Source organism: Pygoscelis adeliae, unplaced genomic scaffold, assembly GCF_000699105.1.
Source record: "Pygoscelis adeliae isolate BGI_AS28 unplaced genomic scaffold, ASM69910v1 Scaffold228, whole genome shotgun sequence".
NCBI classification, from domain to species: Eukaryota; Metazoa; Chordata; class Aves; order Sphenisciformes; family Spheniscidae; genus Pygoscelis; species Pygoscelis adeliae.
In genome coordinates, this window is record NW_008825259.1 from 1,234 (window position 1) to 15,745 (window position 14,512).

Consider the following 14,512-nt stretch of genomic DNA (forward strand, 5'->3'; position numbering starts at 1 on the left):
CCAGCCACAGGGACGTTTTCGGCAACACCCAGCTGCAGGGATGGGGGTGTGGGGGGTGCGTGTGTGTCACAGCTCCTCACAACGCCGCCAGCCCCCCGTGCTTTGCAAGGGCGGCAAACCATGAAGCACAAGGGCCAAACGGGTTTTTGGGGGGAGCTGGTGACGCCGGAGGACGAGAAGGTTGGGGGAGAAACCGCGAGCAAAGCAAATCCCCCTCCGCAAAGGGACGGTCCCTCCTGAACCCCCACGCACGGGCTGCCAGGCTCGGGGTACGAGCATCCCCCTGCAGCACCCGTCCCAAAGCTCCCGACTAAAACTGCTGCTTGGGCGAGATCCCAGCCTGGGTCAGAACAACATGCCCGAACATGCACGGGCAGCACCTTTGCACGGTTTGCGCTCTCAGAGGAAGATACCACACATCGGCTCACTGTGTTTCAGAAAAGATGCCGTTAAAAAACAGAAGAAATACTCACAAAGGCAATTGGCCCCACGCCTCATATGGGGTTAGAGAAGCTTGCTCAAAACATCTCGCACTTTTTGCAAAGCAGTGGGCGTGTAAAAAAGGGAAAAAAAAGAAAAAAAAAAGAAAAAGTGGAGGCATGCGACTCAAAAGTCTCTTGTGAAAACCCAGTGGTCTGCTCACAGATACTGTTTCCTAAATAGCTGGCATGAAATTAAGTGACGTACAATTATAAGACAATTTGAAAGCTTCCTGCAAAGTTGCTGTTTTCCTCTTTCGCTGGAATCGCAGCTTAGGGCCGGAGCACAAAGGGAAGACAGCAAGATCCAGAGAAGGGGTTGGCAAATATCCCTTATTGGAGGCTAAGCCTGCTCACCTGCTGCCCTTGCTTGGAGAAAGCACAATAGACAGTTAAGTTGGAGAAGAAGTGAAAGCTGGCAAGGGATTCGCTTCTGGAAGCTGCTGCTTTGACTCTGTGCAATCGCAGGCAGAAAAGGACGTGGCTCAAATGACACGTGGGGAAGGGAAGCGACCAAACGGGAATCTCTCAAAATCCTCTTTCAACACTCACTTCAGGTCAAAGTTTAAGCGAAAGAACGAGGCTCTGCTTAAGAGATCCAAGCTTCAAAACCCTTGACCCTGCAAAGAGGGCGTCCTCTGGAAACCCTCCTTTCACCAGGAGATCCCCCTCCCTCTCCAGCACTGCACAAACACCCTTCCAAAACTTCTGCCAGATCCACTCGGTTCTACCTGCCAACCTACTGTAAAACCATCCTCCCTCCCCTGCAGCCGAGGGACGCGCTTCCCAAACCAGGGGCTTTTTAGCAAAGCCGCCTCGCCACTGGCCGTCAGCCAACAAGCCACATCTCTACAAAACCGAGCAGCACCGTCACCCACCCTTCCCCAAATCTTTATCACAAGCCGGCAAACCCCCTTCCAGCTGCCAGGAAAGGCTGATGTGCCCATGGCTCCTTTGGAGTCGGAGGAATAGCCGCCGGATAACAAGGTAACCAGTAGCGGGGTAAGCCCAAGTAGGTGAAAGACCCCCCCAAAGACGCACGCTGGATGACTGGGAGGCGGTGCTGGCTTAGGGGAGACCGCCTCGCACGCCCACCGCTCAAATACTGATCAGCAAGGGCTGATTCGAGCGCCGGGCGCAGGGGAGCATGCCACAGGCTCTGCAGTATGTGATGGTGGTAGCGGGCACGGGCTCTGCAGTATGTGATGGTGGTAGCGGGGGGGTCTTTCTGTCCACAGGTTATAAATCACCCCCTTTTTCCTTTAAAATTCAGGCCGTGCAGATTTCCCAAAGACCTGCTGATCGCTAGCGACAATTCCTCTGCTCTGAATCAGAGGGATTCCCAGAGGGATTTCTGCTGCACGGACAGCCCCGGCTGAGAAACTCCGGCGTACAGCCGGCTGCACCGAGTCCGAACGGCCGAACCTTCGGGAAGAGCTGCAACAAGGGGCAGTGCTTCTCCCACCTGCCCTCCCGTTCCGATTCAGAGGTTACTTTTTTGCCTGGGGCTCCACTGGAACAAAACTGAATTACCGAAGGAAAAGGTGCTGTGATTGCCGTAACACCCTGGTGTCCTTCAGAGCTAACCCTGAACATTCGGATGCCACCTTGGAAGAGGGACGGATCCCAGCCAGCTGCACCACGCAACGTGCCTTCCACAGAATCGGTTGCTAAAGCAGCAGATGCAGGTAGGCAAGAAGTCGAAGAAAACAACAGCAAACTCTGGGAAGAAGACAGTTGTGAAAAGAAAAACCAAACCAACCCTATTTTCAGCGAAAGGACCTGCTTTTGAAAGCACAGGCTAACTTAGAATTGTACCAAAGTCAACGACCCAAGTTGCCTGGGACTGTTTTTGTTTCTTTTAATCCCCCCACAGAGGTTTGCCTCTCGTGGAGGAGAGGTCAGCTGTACAGCACAACACTTCATATATGCACTAGCAGTTAGATTGGTTTCTAAATTAAAAAAAGATGGACTTTTTATATATTGAACATAAATAAAAAAATTACAAAATGGTCACCTTTCTTACAGAATGGATGCAAACTGGATTATGAACGTGCCTCCAGGTGAAGTTGGTTTCTCCCCTGCCCCCACCCCACCCCAATAATAAATAAATAAAATTCATTAAGTTTTGGATCCTTTAGTGGTGCAGATTGGGCGCTCGGACCGTTACTGGGCTTTCTTCCCTGTGCCATTCTTGTCCGCAGAGTTTGTTGAGGTTACCAAGTTCACCGGCCCGTCTGAGTGCATTGAATCTTTGCGTGGCGGCATGCGTTCGTTAATGCGATCCAGACCTCTGGCTTCTTCGAAGCTGCGGATCTTGTGCTGCGGCGAAAATCCACGAATGGCTGCAGAGAGAAGGGCCGAGATAGAAGAGTTAGTCTGAGCCGCGGATCCCCGGGTAGGAGCCCTTTAGCACACGCCAGACATGTACAGGACAGAGTCAGGGTGACAGAAAGCACGTGTCTGGCTACGGGAACCACGAGATGGGTCCGCAGGTGATTTTCGGCATCACCAGCTTATGTGGGTACCACAGCGCAGCTGGGAAGTTGAAGCCCTTGCCGCCGGGTCACAGCAGCAAAGTCTAGGATTCCAGACTGCAGCGACTTGCTCTGCTCCCTAATGGTTCCTCTTTTAATACAGTTTAGCAGTAGGAACTTGAAGACCAGACAAGTGCTCAACGTCCCCAGACAGTGAAATCTCAGGAAACTTTCAAAGCTGAAAAACAGGATACTAAAAAAACCAAACAAACAAACAAAAAAAAGGCAAAACCAAACCAACACAACAAAGACACCACCACGAGGCTTTAACTCCAACACAAACCACACACTGCAACACCAGGAGAGGGAAACAGCTAGTCCTCGGATCACAAACGCAACGCTTCTTGCATGACCAGGAGACACGCAGGCAGTCTCACGAGTGACGAAATCCCACCGAGGGCAGGCGTATCTCTGTTTCATCACTACGAGGCTGAGTACATCATCCTTGCGGTGATGATATGGACCAAATCTTTAACTTCTTTGTATTACATTGGGGGTTGTGCCAAACCTTTTTACAAGGACTTGGCTGGTTTACAAACAAACTTCCCTTGGTAATCAAAAAGTTCTCTACACAGAGGCACGGCCCCATTCATCAGTAGTTGAATGGCGCTATCAAGGAGAAAACCTCCCCAGACAGTAACCTCGTGAATCTGTCATTTCTACACGAGCTACAGGGAGAAAACTGCTTCTCCACGCTGGGCCCACCTTGGCCCACCTGTGGGGAAGGCAAGGATTACATCAGAGCCGCGCAATCCGCTGTTTCCTAGATGATTTTGACCAAGCCTGCTGGCAGCCTTCACCGCATCGAGTCACCCAGGGGATGAACTCAGCCGCGAGGCATCCGAGATCGGACTGCAGGACCCCAACACCAAGGTCTTGAGACACCAGAGCACAAACCGCTCCGGAGACAGGGCACTCTCGGAATAAAGGTGTTGCACTAAGCAATAGCCTCATTAAAGGCTAAAATAGACTTGAACCAGCCCACCGTGTATTTTTTGCTTCCCAGCAGGGGCCCGTCCTCCCCCACTTCTGGTGATGCAAGAGTAAAAAGCTTCCATAAGGCTGATAAAGCTCTTTAAAATTAGCGCACGCACACACAGAGATGATTTGAGTCTCTCGCCGGATTCTAGCCATACCTTCCCGTGCCTCTACCGCTTCTACTGTGGCTGCAATACAGAAGAACAGTGGCATGCAAAAATGAAGACAGAAAAAAAGAGTGACAGTGAGTGATCGAACATCATCGCTGCGAACGCAGAGCCCACAGCCTCCCAGCCCCAGTGAAGACGACCGTAATCAAAACCAACTGGCAAGAGGAAAAAAGGTGACAGGAGCTTGAGAGGAAGGCTGGAAGGGGACTCCCTCGGGTTTAGCGTCTGCTGAGCACTGACACGGGGGAGTCTCCTTTCCTCACGTTCGCTGGACTCGTCACACAGATAAATCCAATGGAAAGAGACAGAGAAGCAGAGAGATGGCTCGCTGCTGCATGCGCTGGAGGTGTTCCACGGCAAGGACAGCGATAGTCTCGGACTAAGCCATGGGTCTCCACCTGCATTTACAGCCCCCCTGCTCCCAGTTCAGTGGCTCTAGGGCGCCCTGGCCACCTTCAGAAGGTAAATTACGTGGAACTCATCCCACAGCAAAGCCCCAGCCACCAGAGCCATGTGAGGGAAGTGACCCCGAGGGACGTGATGACTTTTTGGAGCAGTGGGGAAGAGAGGGGCAGCTTCTTCTCCAGGGGAGGGCAGGCAGCAGCCGATACCAGGCCGCTCCGCTCCCGATGCCTTGAGTTATAACAAAAAAGCCAGGCTGATGCTTCAAATCCAGTTTGGCTTCAGCTCCACCTCCTAAAAGTGTTACCAAGCAACAAGGCACCATAAAGCTGAGCAACGTCCCCCTTCCTAAATCTGCTGCAGCAGCTATCCAAGTTTTGGTAGTCCCTGCCTCAACATCTGGGAGGAGGCCCTTCCCTAGAACAGATCCCCTGCTTTTAGCCTCAAAACGCCACAGTTTTGCTGCTTTGGACACAATACAAAGGCCACATGGTCCCTGAGAGGCCATGGAGGAAGAATGGAGTTGTTGCTGAGCATCTTTGCTCTAGATTCAATGACTTTACTCAGCCGATTTTGCTAAGCCATGCTGCGAAAGGTTGGCAGGAGGCTCAGGGAGGGAAGGGGCCCCGCCACTGCTACCTGCAGCCCTGTCTCTCCTCTTTTGGGGTGCAGAGGCACCCCAAAAGGGGTGCAGCCCCCTCCTCTCCCTGCCGAGCAGACAGGCTCCCAGCATGGCTGCTGAAGGAGCGCCTGTACGTTCACCAGGAGGCTGCTGCGAGCAGACGGCGTGGTGCAAAGGGACGTGTGAAACGGGAAGGGGTGAGAGAAGGAGGCACGACGGGGAAAGGAGCGTGAGAAGGGCACGAAAAGCAGGGTGCTGCTGAGGGGAGCACGGGGTGCCGGGAACAGCAAGGGGTGGGAAGCCCGCAGCCACGGGGGGAGGCGGCAGGCAGGGTCAGGTAAGGCAGCAGAAAAGGTCCAGCTTGTTTGTCCTGTCTCAGGGAGATGCACAAATCTCAGCTTCCTTACTGGGGGGAGCTGCCTGGTAGCCCCTTAGAGGACACCCCCCCAGCCCCCGAGAGGGGAAGGTGTAGGAGAGCGTCGCAGCACGACCCGCTCCCTGCGCTGTCAGCTATAGGGGCAGAGCTGCGGCACCACGAGCGAGCTGGCTGCTCGAGCCGAGCTGTAACAGCCGCCTTCCCACTCAGGCTCTGTTCCCATACCTCCAGCAGAACTGGGGCGACAGAAACCATTGTGGTTGCTATATAAAAAATAATTAAAAAAAAAAAAATCATACTCCTCTGCAGGCAGAGAAACCCATGAGTTTGGGAGCGATACCGCATCCCTCCCCACCCCCAGGAGCGGGCAGCAATATTTACACGTTTCTCACTTGTGAACTATTTAATCAAGGCAAGGCAATCCCAGAACAAGCCCTCTCTTCTGAGCCCGCAGGAAATTACCCAGCGCTGATAGCAAGGGGAAAGCAGGCTGGTTAGACGCCAGCATTCAAAGGCTGGCGGCAGGAAAGGATTAAAACACTAGATTACAGGATTCCCTCTGGGGACACATGTTACTATGATAACTCATTCCCTGACCATCAGCCAATCTCCCTGCCCTGCGAGCTTAAAGCACGCAGATCGCTAGCTCAGTCCTGCTCTCAGCACACTATTAAGACAGACCAGTTGGCTGCTGAGGGAGGGAGCAACGTATCTGCCAGCAAGCACGGAAGAGAAACCTCCAAAACCAGATCAAAACCAGGGGGCCGAGAGAAGTCTTAATATGAAACATACAGGCCTGGAAGAATCTCCTTCCTTCAACTAAAGCTAAGCTTCCTCTGTTTGGGATTCACAGTTTCATAAGGTCAAAACCAAAGAAGAGGTTTTGTTTAACGAAGAACAAACAAGCAGGCAAGAGTGTTTACTATTACGTTCATATATACACTATCACACAACAGCAGCAGAGAGGTGAAGCAGAGGATACTTATCATGCAGCGTTAGAAGGGAAATAAATGATAAAAATTTTTGCAGAAACATACAATAAAGCAATACACATGCTTTAGGCGGGATGCTGTTTGTTGTCTTTTTTCCCTCGCGTTCCCCTCCTCGAGGGTATACAGGGACATCTTGGAAGGCTCTCCACATCCCCACCTACATTTCTGCTTTTTCCTATTTCCGAATCCTTCCTCCCCGTGGGCCTGAACCATCTCTCGGGTCCCCTGGCACCCTGAAGTACGCCTACGGGAACCGATCAAACGGTTTTCGGGGCAGCTGAGGACCAGGTATAAAACTGCAGAGGGGATGCAATGTTGCAGAGAAGAGGATCGTTCGTACTCACCAGTCTGTAGGGTCTGCCTCCCCCCTGAGAGCACTCCCAGGGGCAGTGTACCTGTGGGAGTCAGGCCTTTGAGAGTCAGCACGCTCTCGCTCTCCTCTCTGCAAATAAGAGGCAACGCAACCGGTTACTGAGAGATGGACGCAATGCTCAGTTAGATCCACGCAAGACTGTTAGTGGTGAGCGGCATGAAAGCCAGAGTCTGCCCTGTGCTGAACACAGGCAGCGCGCGTCCGATCTGCTGGGCACTGAGCGCAACCCTGCCTCGTAAATACAGGACCTCTGCTTAGCCACGACGCATCAGAGCTACGGCGCAGCAAATGCATCCTGAAAGGGTTAAATATACCTAATCAGCAGCATTTCTGTTGGCAAAGGTGACGGTGCTTGAGATGAAGGTTTCCAAGAGTCAGACCACCAGGCATACAGAAACCACCACCTCGAGCCTTTGCCACCTACTCTGAAGCAACAGTCTTGTAAGGTTTTTCCCCAGCAGGACTCTGCCTGCCCGGAGCAGCCTGACCAACGTCCCCCGTTACCCAAACCCCAAATCACAAGCTTCTTCCTTACCGAAGAACCGAGAAGACACGCGCCATCTTCCCAATGGCTCTAATCTTGTTCCTGATGATCTCTTTACGGACTGTTGTCCCACCTTAGGGAGAGAAAAAAAAACACCAGCATGTTTAAGGTTTCCTGCTTTCCAGGCACAGGTAATGTCAATATGAAGCACCTGCCTGACTCCAGGAAAAGAAATCATGGTTTACAGATTCACAGCTACACTCTTGAGAGAACAGTGCTGAGAGGATGGCGGTCAGGATGGCAGTGAGAAGGGCAACACCAACGAGATGACACACGGACTTAAAGGTCTAAAGAGAGTGGAACCACCAAAGGAAACGGATCGGATAGGTCTTGTTCGAAGCTCACCAGGTTTGATCACACTACACAGGATGTAACACAAATGACTCAGCCATGTAGACACAGTTTTGCAAGGCAGAACACTGACGAATCTGACTGCTGATGAACACTGCAGAACACCGGGCTGTGCTCGCCGCGGGGAGGAGTGTCACGCAAGCATCAGCTTTGGCATCCAACGCGCACAGTGAACGGCTGGCCGGAGCCTTGCAACTCTGCTTTGACCCCACACAAACACAAAGTGAGATATGTGAACTCCCCTTCCGCTATACAGACCGAACATGAGAGAAAAGCATGGAGGGTAACTGAAAACAAACAAAAATCAAAGTAAAAGAGGTAACAAATACATCTCCTCTCAGCTGAGATTCCTCACATGGCCCAACTACACATTAGGACAGTACAAGCCAAACCAGAGGTCTAACATGCACCGATGGCTCAGCCATGCACTAAGTGGCTGCATTCAGAAGTCAGATAGAAACGTGACCCCGTTTCTCAAGTTCCTGGAGGAACGCAGAAGGGTTAAAAAACACACGGCGCTTATGTTAAAACTGAAAGGGGATGAAGAGACTGCCCAACTAGTCAGCTATTCAAATCCACTCCAAGGAATCTGGTGGCACAGGCAGTGAAAATTAAGCTCGTAGCAAATTCTAGCTGGGTACCTTTCTGATAGCTTGAAATGTAGTGATCTTCAGGGAGAGGAGACACCAAGAAACAAGTAGATGAAGACAGAGATAGAAGAAACAAATTTAATTTTCATGGGAGGGAGAAAGAAAAAAAACAAAAACGAAATGCAATGGGAGAAGCGGGTTAAAGTCTCAACCTGTTGACCGAAGCAGCGGCACCCTGTTGTACCACAATGGTGTTCTGCTTCTCTGCGGGACTGACTGTCCTCCACCCTACAGGCGTCTGTACAGGCAGCTCCCCCGGACCCCCCCGTGCATGCTCACGGCCCCACTTCTCGCTGCATGCCCCACGCCTGCGCCTGAGCTTCCTCCAGGTCACCACCTCGCTCTCAAGCGATCCCCCCGGCATAGAAACTGCAGATCAGCTCGGCAACTGTTTTGTCCCTTTCATAGCTTAAAACCAGGGCCAAAAACTGCATTCTACTTTTTCTGGGGTGACACGAGAAGCCACTTTACAGAGGAGTTCACTGCAACAGATGAGAAGATTGGGTAGATATTTTGGTGCACAAAATTTTGAACTGGGGGAAAAAATAACCACTTGGGAAGCAGTCTCTGTAAGGAGCAGGAAACCATTCTCCAGAGTAGCTGGCAAGAAGCGTCTGTCGCAGTGAATATAATTTAATTTCTCTGTGACTGAATAGCAAAGGGAAAAAAAAAGTTTCCTACCCAGAACTGCACAAGGGTTGGCCAAAAAGGAACTGGAGACCCTGGCTGGGCATCCAGCTATAAATCAAGTGCTGATCACTCTTGAGCTAGCATCACACACCTTCCCCACCTTCACCCCCCCACCGTTACCAGCTCGGTCGTAACAGCGTTTTTTTACCTTCCAATGTCTCATCACCATCTGAAATCAACTCATCATCGGAGCATATGTTGAGGATGTTAACGAGCATTTCTGTGACTGTAAGAAGTACAGACAGGAAGATTAGAGAGGCCCGGTGCGCACACTTGGCAGACAGAGGTATTTGGAGGACGAGCTGGACAAGCAAACGATTTCAAGGTCATTTATACTCTGGAAGTGGAAGCCCAAAGACACTTTTAGCCGCATACTGCTGGTACCTCGCAGCAGTACCCAGAGCAGACGACATACTTTACACCTTCTGCCAAGGAGGTGGATGCAGTCCAAGCACATCACAGATGAAACAGACGTGGGGAGCAGGGTGCCAACATTCATGCAGAACAGCCTGGGCCCGCTGTGAAGGTCCCACCTCCCCACCCCGACCCGCACAACAGGCCACCTGGCTCCAAGAATGTCAAGTCTGGGGGGAATTCAACCTTTGGTTCCTCAAAGTCACAAAACCTTTGGCGTTTCAGACCTTTAAGTCATACTCCAAACATACAACGCTGGAGTGGAATTTAAACTCACCAGGAGAGGTAAAAACCCTTTCGCTGAGAAATTGAGGCAAAGTCTTGGTCATATTTTAAGCTGCCTCGCCTCCTTCAGAATGAAATAAGCCTTTAAACTGAAGCGAATGCTTCCTTTTTGGTGGGCCACAAGCCAACAGGAGATTTTAATTTCTCTGTTGCAAACCCAGAGCAAGAGAAATGTCTCCAAATTCTGAGGTGGGGCTACACCACCCAAGATCGGCTCCATCAGCAATGCAGAAATAGCAAGACGGGATCATTTTATTGGGAAAAGCTTTCTAAAACAGATATCAACAATTATTTTCACATGAACTTTACCCAGTATTATGCAGATCTCCTTGAACCTGAACTACTTTCCAGTGCTATCTGATATTAATGAGTCACAACACTCTCCCAACACATTTAATAGCCCGTGGGACAGGTTTCTAACACTCAGGGTACCGTGACCAGTCACTGGGCAACTCATAACAGAAATCCAAATATCTCTTACCCTTTTCCCCTACGAAAGGCAAAGACCATGTGAAGACATCCATGAAGTTTGGAAGCCAGTACGGATGAGGGGAACAGTTGAACTGCCTGATGTTCATGACATTGTTTTCATATTTCAGTACAGCAGCTGGGAGAGAAAAAGGAAAGACAACACATGCCCGTAGGCACTGTCAACTTCTGGGAGCCGTACCTGCACTAATGAAACTTCATTACCAACAAGAGGTTGCACTCATGCAGAATCAAACTACCAGCTCTCCAAAATGAGAAGGCTTAAGCAGTATTTTTCAGTTTACCCATTACATTGTTTCCCTAAAGCTCATCGTAATAGTGAAGGACAATTTAACAAAGCTGTTAAAATTTATGCCAATCAGAAGTGATGAACACAGGGACAAGATCCCAAGCGAGTGGCAAAAGAACCCCCCAGTTGAGGAAAGTTCCCCATCATACTCAATATGGTTTTAGGGGCACAGTCAAGTTAAAAGCTTGCCTATACTAGCAGCTTCTCTTTTATGGCAGCATTCATCAATAGCGCTTAGTTGTCATGTGGCTGGAAATGAAAGCGTTATTCTAGGCTTTATAACGTGACAGCTAATTGCCACAGTAATACATCAAGTCTTCGAGTCAGAGAACCCAGCCACTTCCAGCTCCCCAGCTGCCGTCAGTTTAACATATAAAGCTCTTTTTCATTTCATGCATAAGAATGCAACTAGAAGAGAGGGCAGAGCGGGCAAGGCAAGGGAAGATGGAGAGGGATTTCCTAAGCGCGTGAGGACAGTACTGACATCTGAACAGCAGCAGAGCCCTGGCCTTGCCAGCCTTACCCTTGTTGTTATAGACATCTAGGTAATTTGGTGCAGAGAAGATTGTGATTAATGACGGAAAGCCTGTTGTCTGGCTCTTCCTGTACATTCGGTACCTGAAAAACAGGTCAAGTGTTAAACATACTGGTCTTGCTAAGGATAGCACGAACGCAGACGGAGCCTGCTCAGCTACCAGGCTGCAGCACTTACCCAGCGTCCTGGGCTTCGTGAGCTCGGATTACAGATAACAAACTATTGTTCTGCAAAAATTCACAAACTGCAGGATAACTGGAAAACAAAAAGCAAGTATACATTAGCATGTAGCGCAGGAGAGCAGATAACACCTATGGTCTTGGTTTCAGGAACCAGCCACTTGCAGCATCCATTCAGTTTGTGTCCAGCATCCCCAAACAAGGCCAGTATGTATTACATCATTCCAAAATTAATTGCAAAGCATTCTGTTAAACAGACCGCTGGTGCCAATTCCTCCCTATCAGCCGGGATACAAGTGGTCTGTCAGCACAAATGTTTCTCTTTTAGACAGGAAAAGATTATTTCCTAGAGCTCCTGGTACTGTCCAGTGCCTGAAAACCATTCAAAAGGCACCCTGCCAGCTAAAAGAAGCATCTCTGCTGTCCGATACCACAATTTCATAGAGCAACATATCCAAAGAGAGCTCAATCTTACAGGAGAAGAAAAAACAAACAAGATATTGTGCATTAGAGCCAACTGAAGACTATTTCAGAGCCAGGTACACTGTGAAGTCCCACAGAGTGATCTGAATAGCAATTTATCTCCCCATACACCTTAGTCTAAGGGGAGACAAAAAACCCTAGTCCATCAGAGCCCCCTAAAACACCACTTACCTGTAGAAATAGGAGCAGCCTCGAACAGTGTTGTGGGCAAAATGCTCCAGTGTTTTCTCATTGCCGTAATCCTCCGATGGATCGGACCAGAGCAGGTCACACATTGGACCAAAGGCCGGAGGCTCCTTAAACCTGTCTAACTGAAAAACGTACCCCAAATCAGGACAATGCTGGTGAGAGCTGCAGCGGCATGCACACACCTACGGTGTGGACATGCAGAGCACAGGAGCCTCAACCTGGAACTCCACGCAGGAATCAAGCAAGCCATTCACCACACTATTACTTGTAAGCTACGTGAAAGGACCACGGAGATTACTTACTTTCCTAATGTCATCTAGACACGTGATTTCTGGAGACAGTCCTCCATGAACACAGAGAAATTGCTGGTTTAAGAGGGCAGCAAGAGGAAGACAGTCAAATGTATCCATACACGCATCATACACTCGCTCCGAATACTTGATTCGACCTGGAAAGATGAGGGGCAGGGGGAGGAAGACAGGAAAGAATTGAATTAATTTACCCATTTGCACAACAAAGACTGCTCAGGCTGAAAGCAGAAGCTTTTTTTTTTTTTAATCTTTTCTTTTCTTTTTAAAGGGGGAGTCATTCATGCATCCAAACCTACATGATATAAGAAGCATTAAGCAAAGCTTTGATCAGCCAAAGTGCTGATAAGTAAGTTCAAGGAACCTAACTCCTAAGGCGATATGGAAACTCTATGTCTATGGCCCACCAAGTCGAACTTTGCACCCGTGTATTAGTGAAAATGCTGACTTACAAAATGCTTGTTGGACATGAAGACAAAAAGGCTTCACAGTAATCTGGACATGGTCAAGAATATTAATGTCCCTTCAAGCTATTTTCTAGAACACCTGCACTAAGATGAACATAGAAAAGAGGCTAGGTGCTTGCCACTGTAATAGAAAACTTGGGATACTAATAAAGCCATCCCATCGCTTTCCTACATTCATACTGCACCTCTAGACTCAAAGAGTCTTACCAGCCTAGCTGCTAGGCAGATTAGACACTGGGAAGTGCAGCAGCTGTTTAATTTGGCACAGCAATATTACACAATCATTTAAGATAGGAATTGCCTTTTCGGCTGGACAGGAGTGCTTTGAGTCAGAATTTGACCAAGATGCCTGCAGTTAAATGAACCTTCACACAGGATCTTTCAGGGCTACCAATGATCACAATCCCCACTGGATGCCTCACCTTAACAGAGGTGAAGAGGATGTTTCAATACATTAAACAGAGATAACACGGCCCTTCCGAAAGCAGCTTAGCTTTTACAGCAAGCCTCCAAGTATGTTCAGAAATATCTCTCCACACTTCCCTTTAGAACAGAGAGCGGGAACAGAGATCACTGTACGTCAAGCGCCTGTCTCCTTGCATCTGCAGCCCCTTCGCAGGGCAGCAATATGTTACCATAGCCAGACCTTCGAGAAAGCCCCTTTACTGCTATAAAATCCATCTCTGGCTAAAGCAAAAAAGTGCACGAATGGAAAGTTTACCTTTCCTCCAGCTTTATTTCAGAGATACTAACAGGTTTTTTCAGCTGCACGCTACGATACAGGAAGTGGAAAGGCAGTATCTTCTGTTTTCCAAAGGGGAAAAAAACCCCATCACCTCTGGCTTTCTGGTTCAAATTGAGCCCAGCTCAACAGGAGCTCACCTACCACCATCTGATGACTACAGTATCCAGCAGAGAACTGGCTGGTGTTTTCCAACTCAGTTCTGAGTAAACAGATGTCATTATCTCGGTACCTATCAGCCTTACCCTGTCCAGCAGCATCCAGAGCTGAAGGGCTGAAGATTGGACTTGTGCCTTGCCCGTAACTATTCCTTGAGGTCGGGTCCTTGAGCAACTATTCCCTAATAGAGAACTGCATGTTGCTGGTGTACACCTTTTTTATTGCTTGGAGGAATGACTGTCATCCTCTGGGGAGAGGGGTCATTCCCTGACCTTTCATCATCGTTGGTTTAAAAATATGTAAATGCTGCATGAAACTATCTTTAACTCAACTAAAATGATCTTAAAGGTAATGATTCTCCCTAGTGCAAACACGGAGGAACAAATCCTTTATTTGCTTCCAATTGTAATCACTGATCCCAGCTGCACAATCTGGAGCTGAAAGTCATTTGGCAGTAATTATATGTTGCTGGGCCTGAAAGTCAGAGAGGGGGGGTGCGTGCAACTGGCTCATCAGCAAGACAGGGAAGATGTGTTCGCATTTCTTCCATCCACGCTCATTCTTTGTAACCAGAAGGCCACATCAACATGCACTCAGTACTTTACAGGACTTAATATATTTGGCTTTTTTTCCTTTTAGCAGGAGCTGAAACAGGAGAAGAGCTAAGTATGCAGGAAAAAAAGATGACAGTTTTTTACAGCTCCAGAGCTAACTATACCACTCGTGGCAGGCACAAAAATTAAGGCCCACACCTGGTCACAACACATTAATATATTTAAATCCTTACACTGCTGATACTTACATTCCTG

The 14,512-nt window shown here is 49.2% G+C and overlaps 1 protein-coding gene across 1 annotated transcript in view; it reads right to left on the reverse strand.

Moving 5' to 3' along the window:
- Positions 1–2,315: 2,315 nt before the first annotated feature.
- PPP3CC (protein phosphatase 3, catalytic subunit, gamma isozyme) overlaps positions 2,316–14,512 on the reverse strand; it is a 27,289-nt gene continuing 15,092 nt past the window's right edge. Inside the window, exons 5-16 of the mRNA XM_009329503.1 lie at positions 14,506–14,509; positions 12,330–12,475; positions 12,010–12,149; positions 11,354–11,431; positions 11,165–11,259; positions 10,345–10,470; positions 9,313–9,390; positions 8,466–8,492; positions 7,465–7,546; positions 6,901–6,998; positions 4,153–4,182; positions 2,316–2,824 (exon numbers count right to left, since the gene is read on the reverse strand). Of these exons, the coding sequence (XP_009327778.1) occupies positions 2,646–2,824; positions 4,153–4,182; positions 6,901–6,998; positions 7,465–7,546; positions 8,466–8,492; positions 9,313–9,390; positions 10,345–10,470; positions 11,165–11,259; positions 11,354–11,431; positions 12,010–12,149; positions 12,330–12,475; positions 14,506–14,509 (1,083 nt within the window). The 3' untranslated portion in view covers positions 2,316–2,645. The remainder of the gene's footprint in view (positions 2,825–4,152; positions 4,183–6,900; positions 6,999–7,464; positions 7,547–8,465; positions 8,493–9,312; positions 9,391–10,344; positions 10,471–11,164; positions 11,260–11,353; positions 11,432–12,009; positions 12,150–12,329; positions 12,476–14,505; positions 14,510–14,512) is intronic.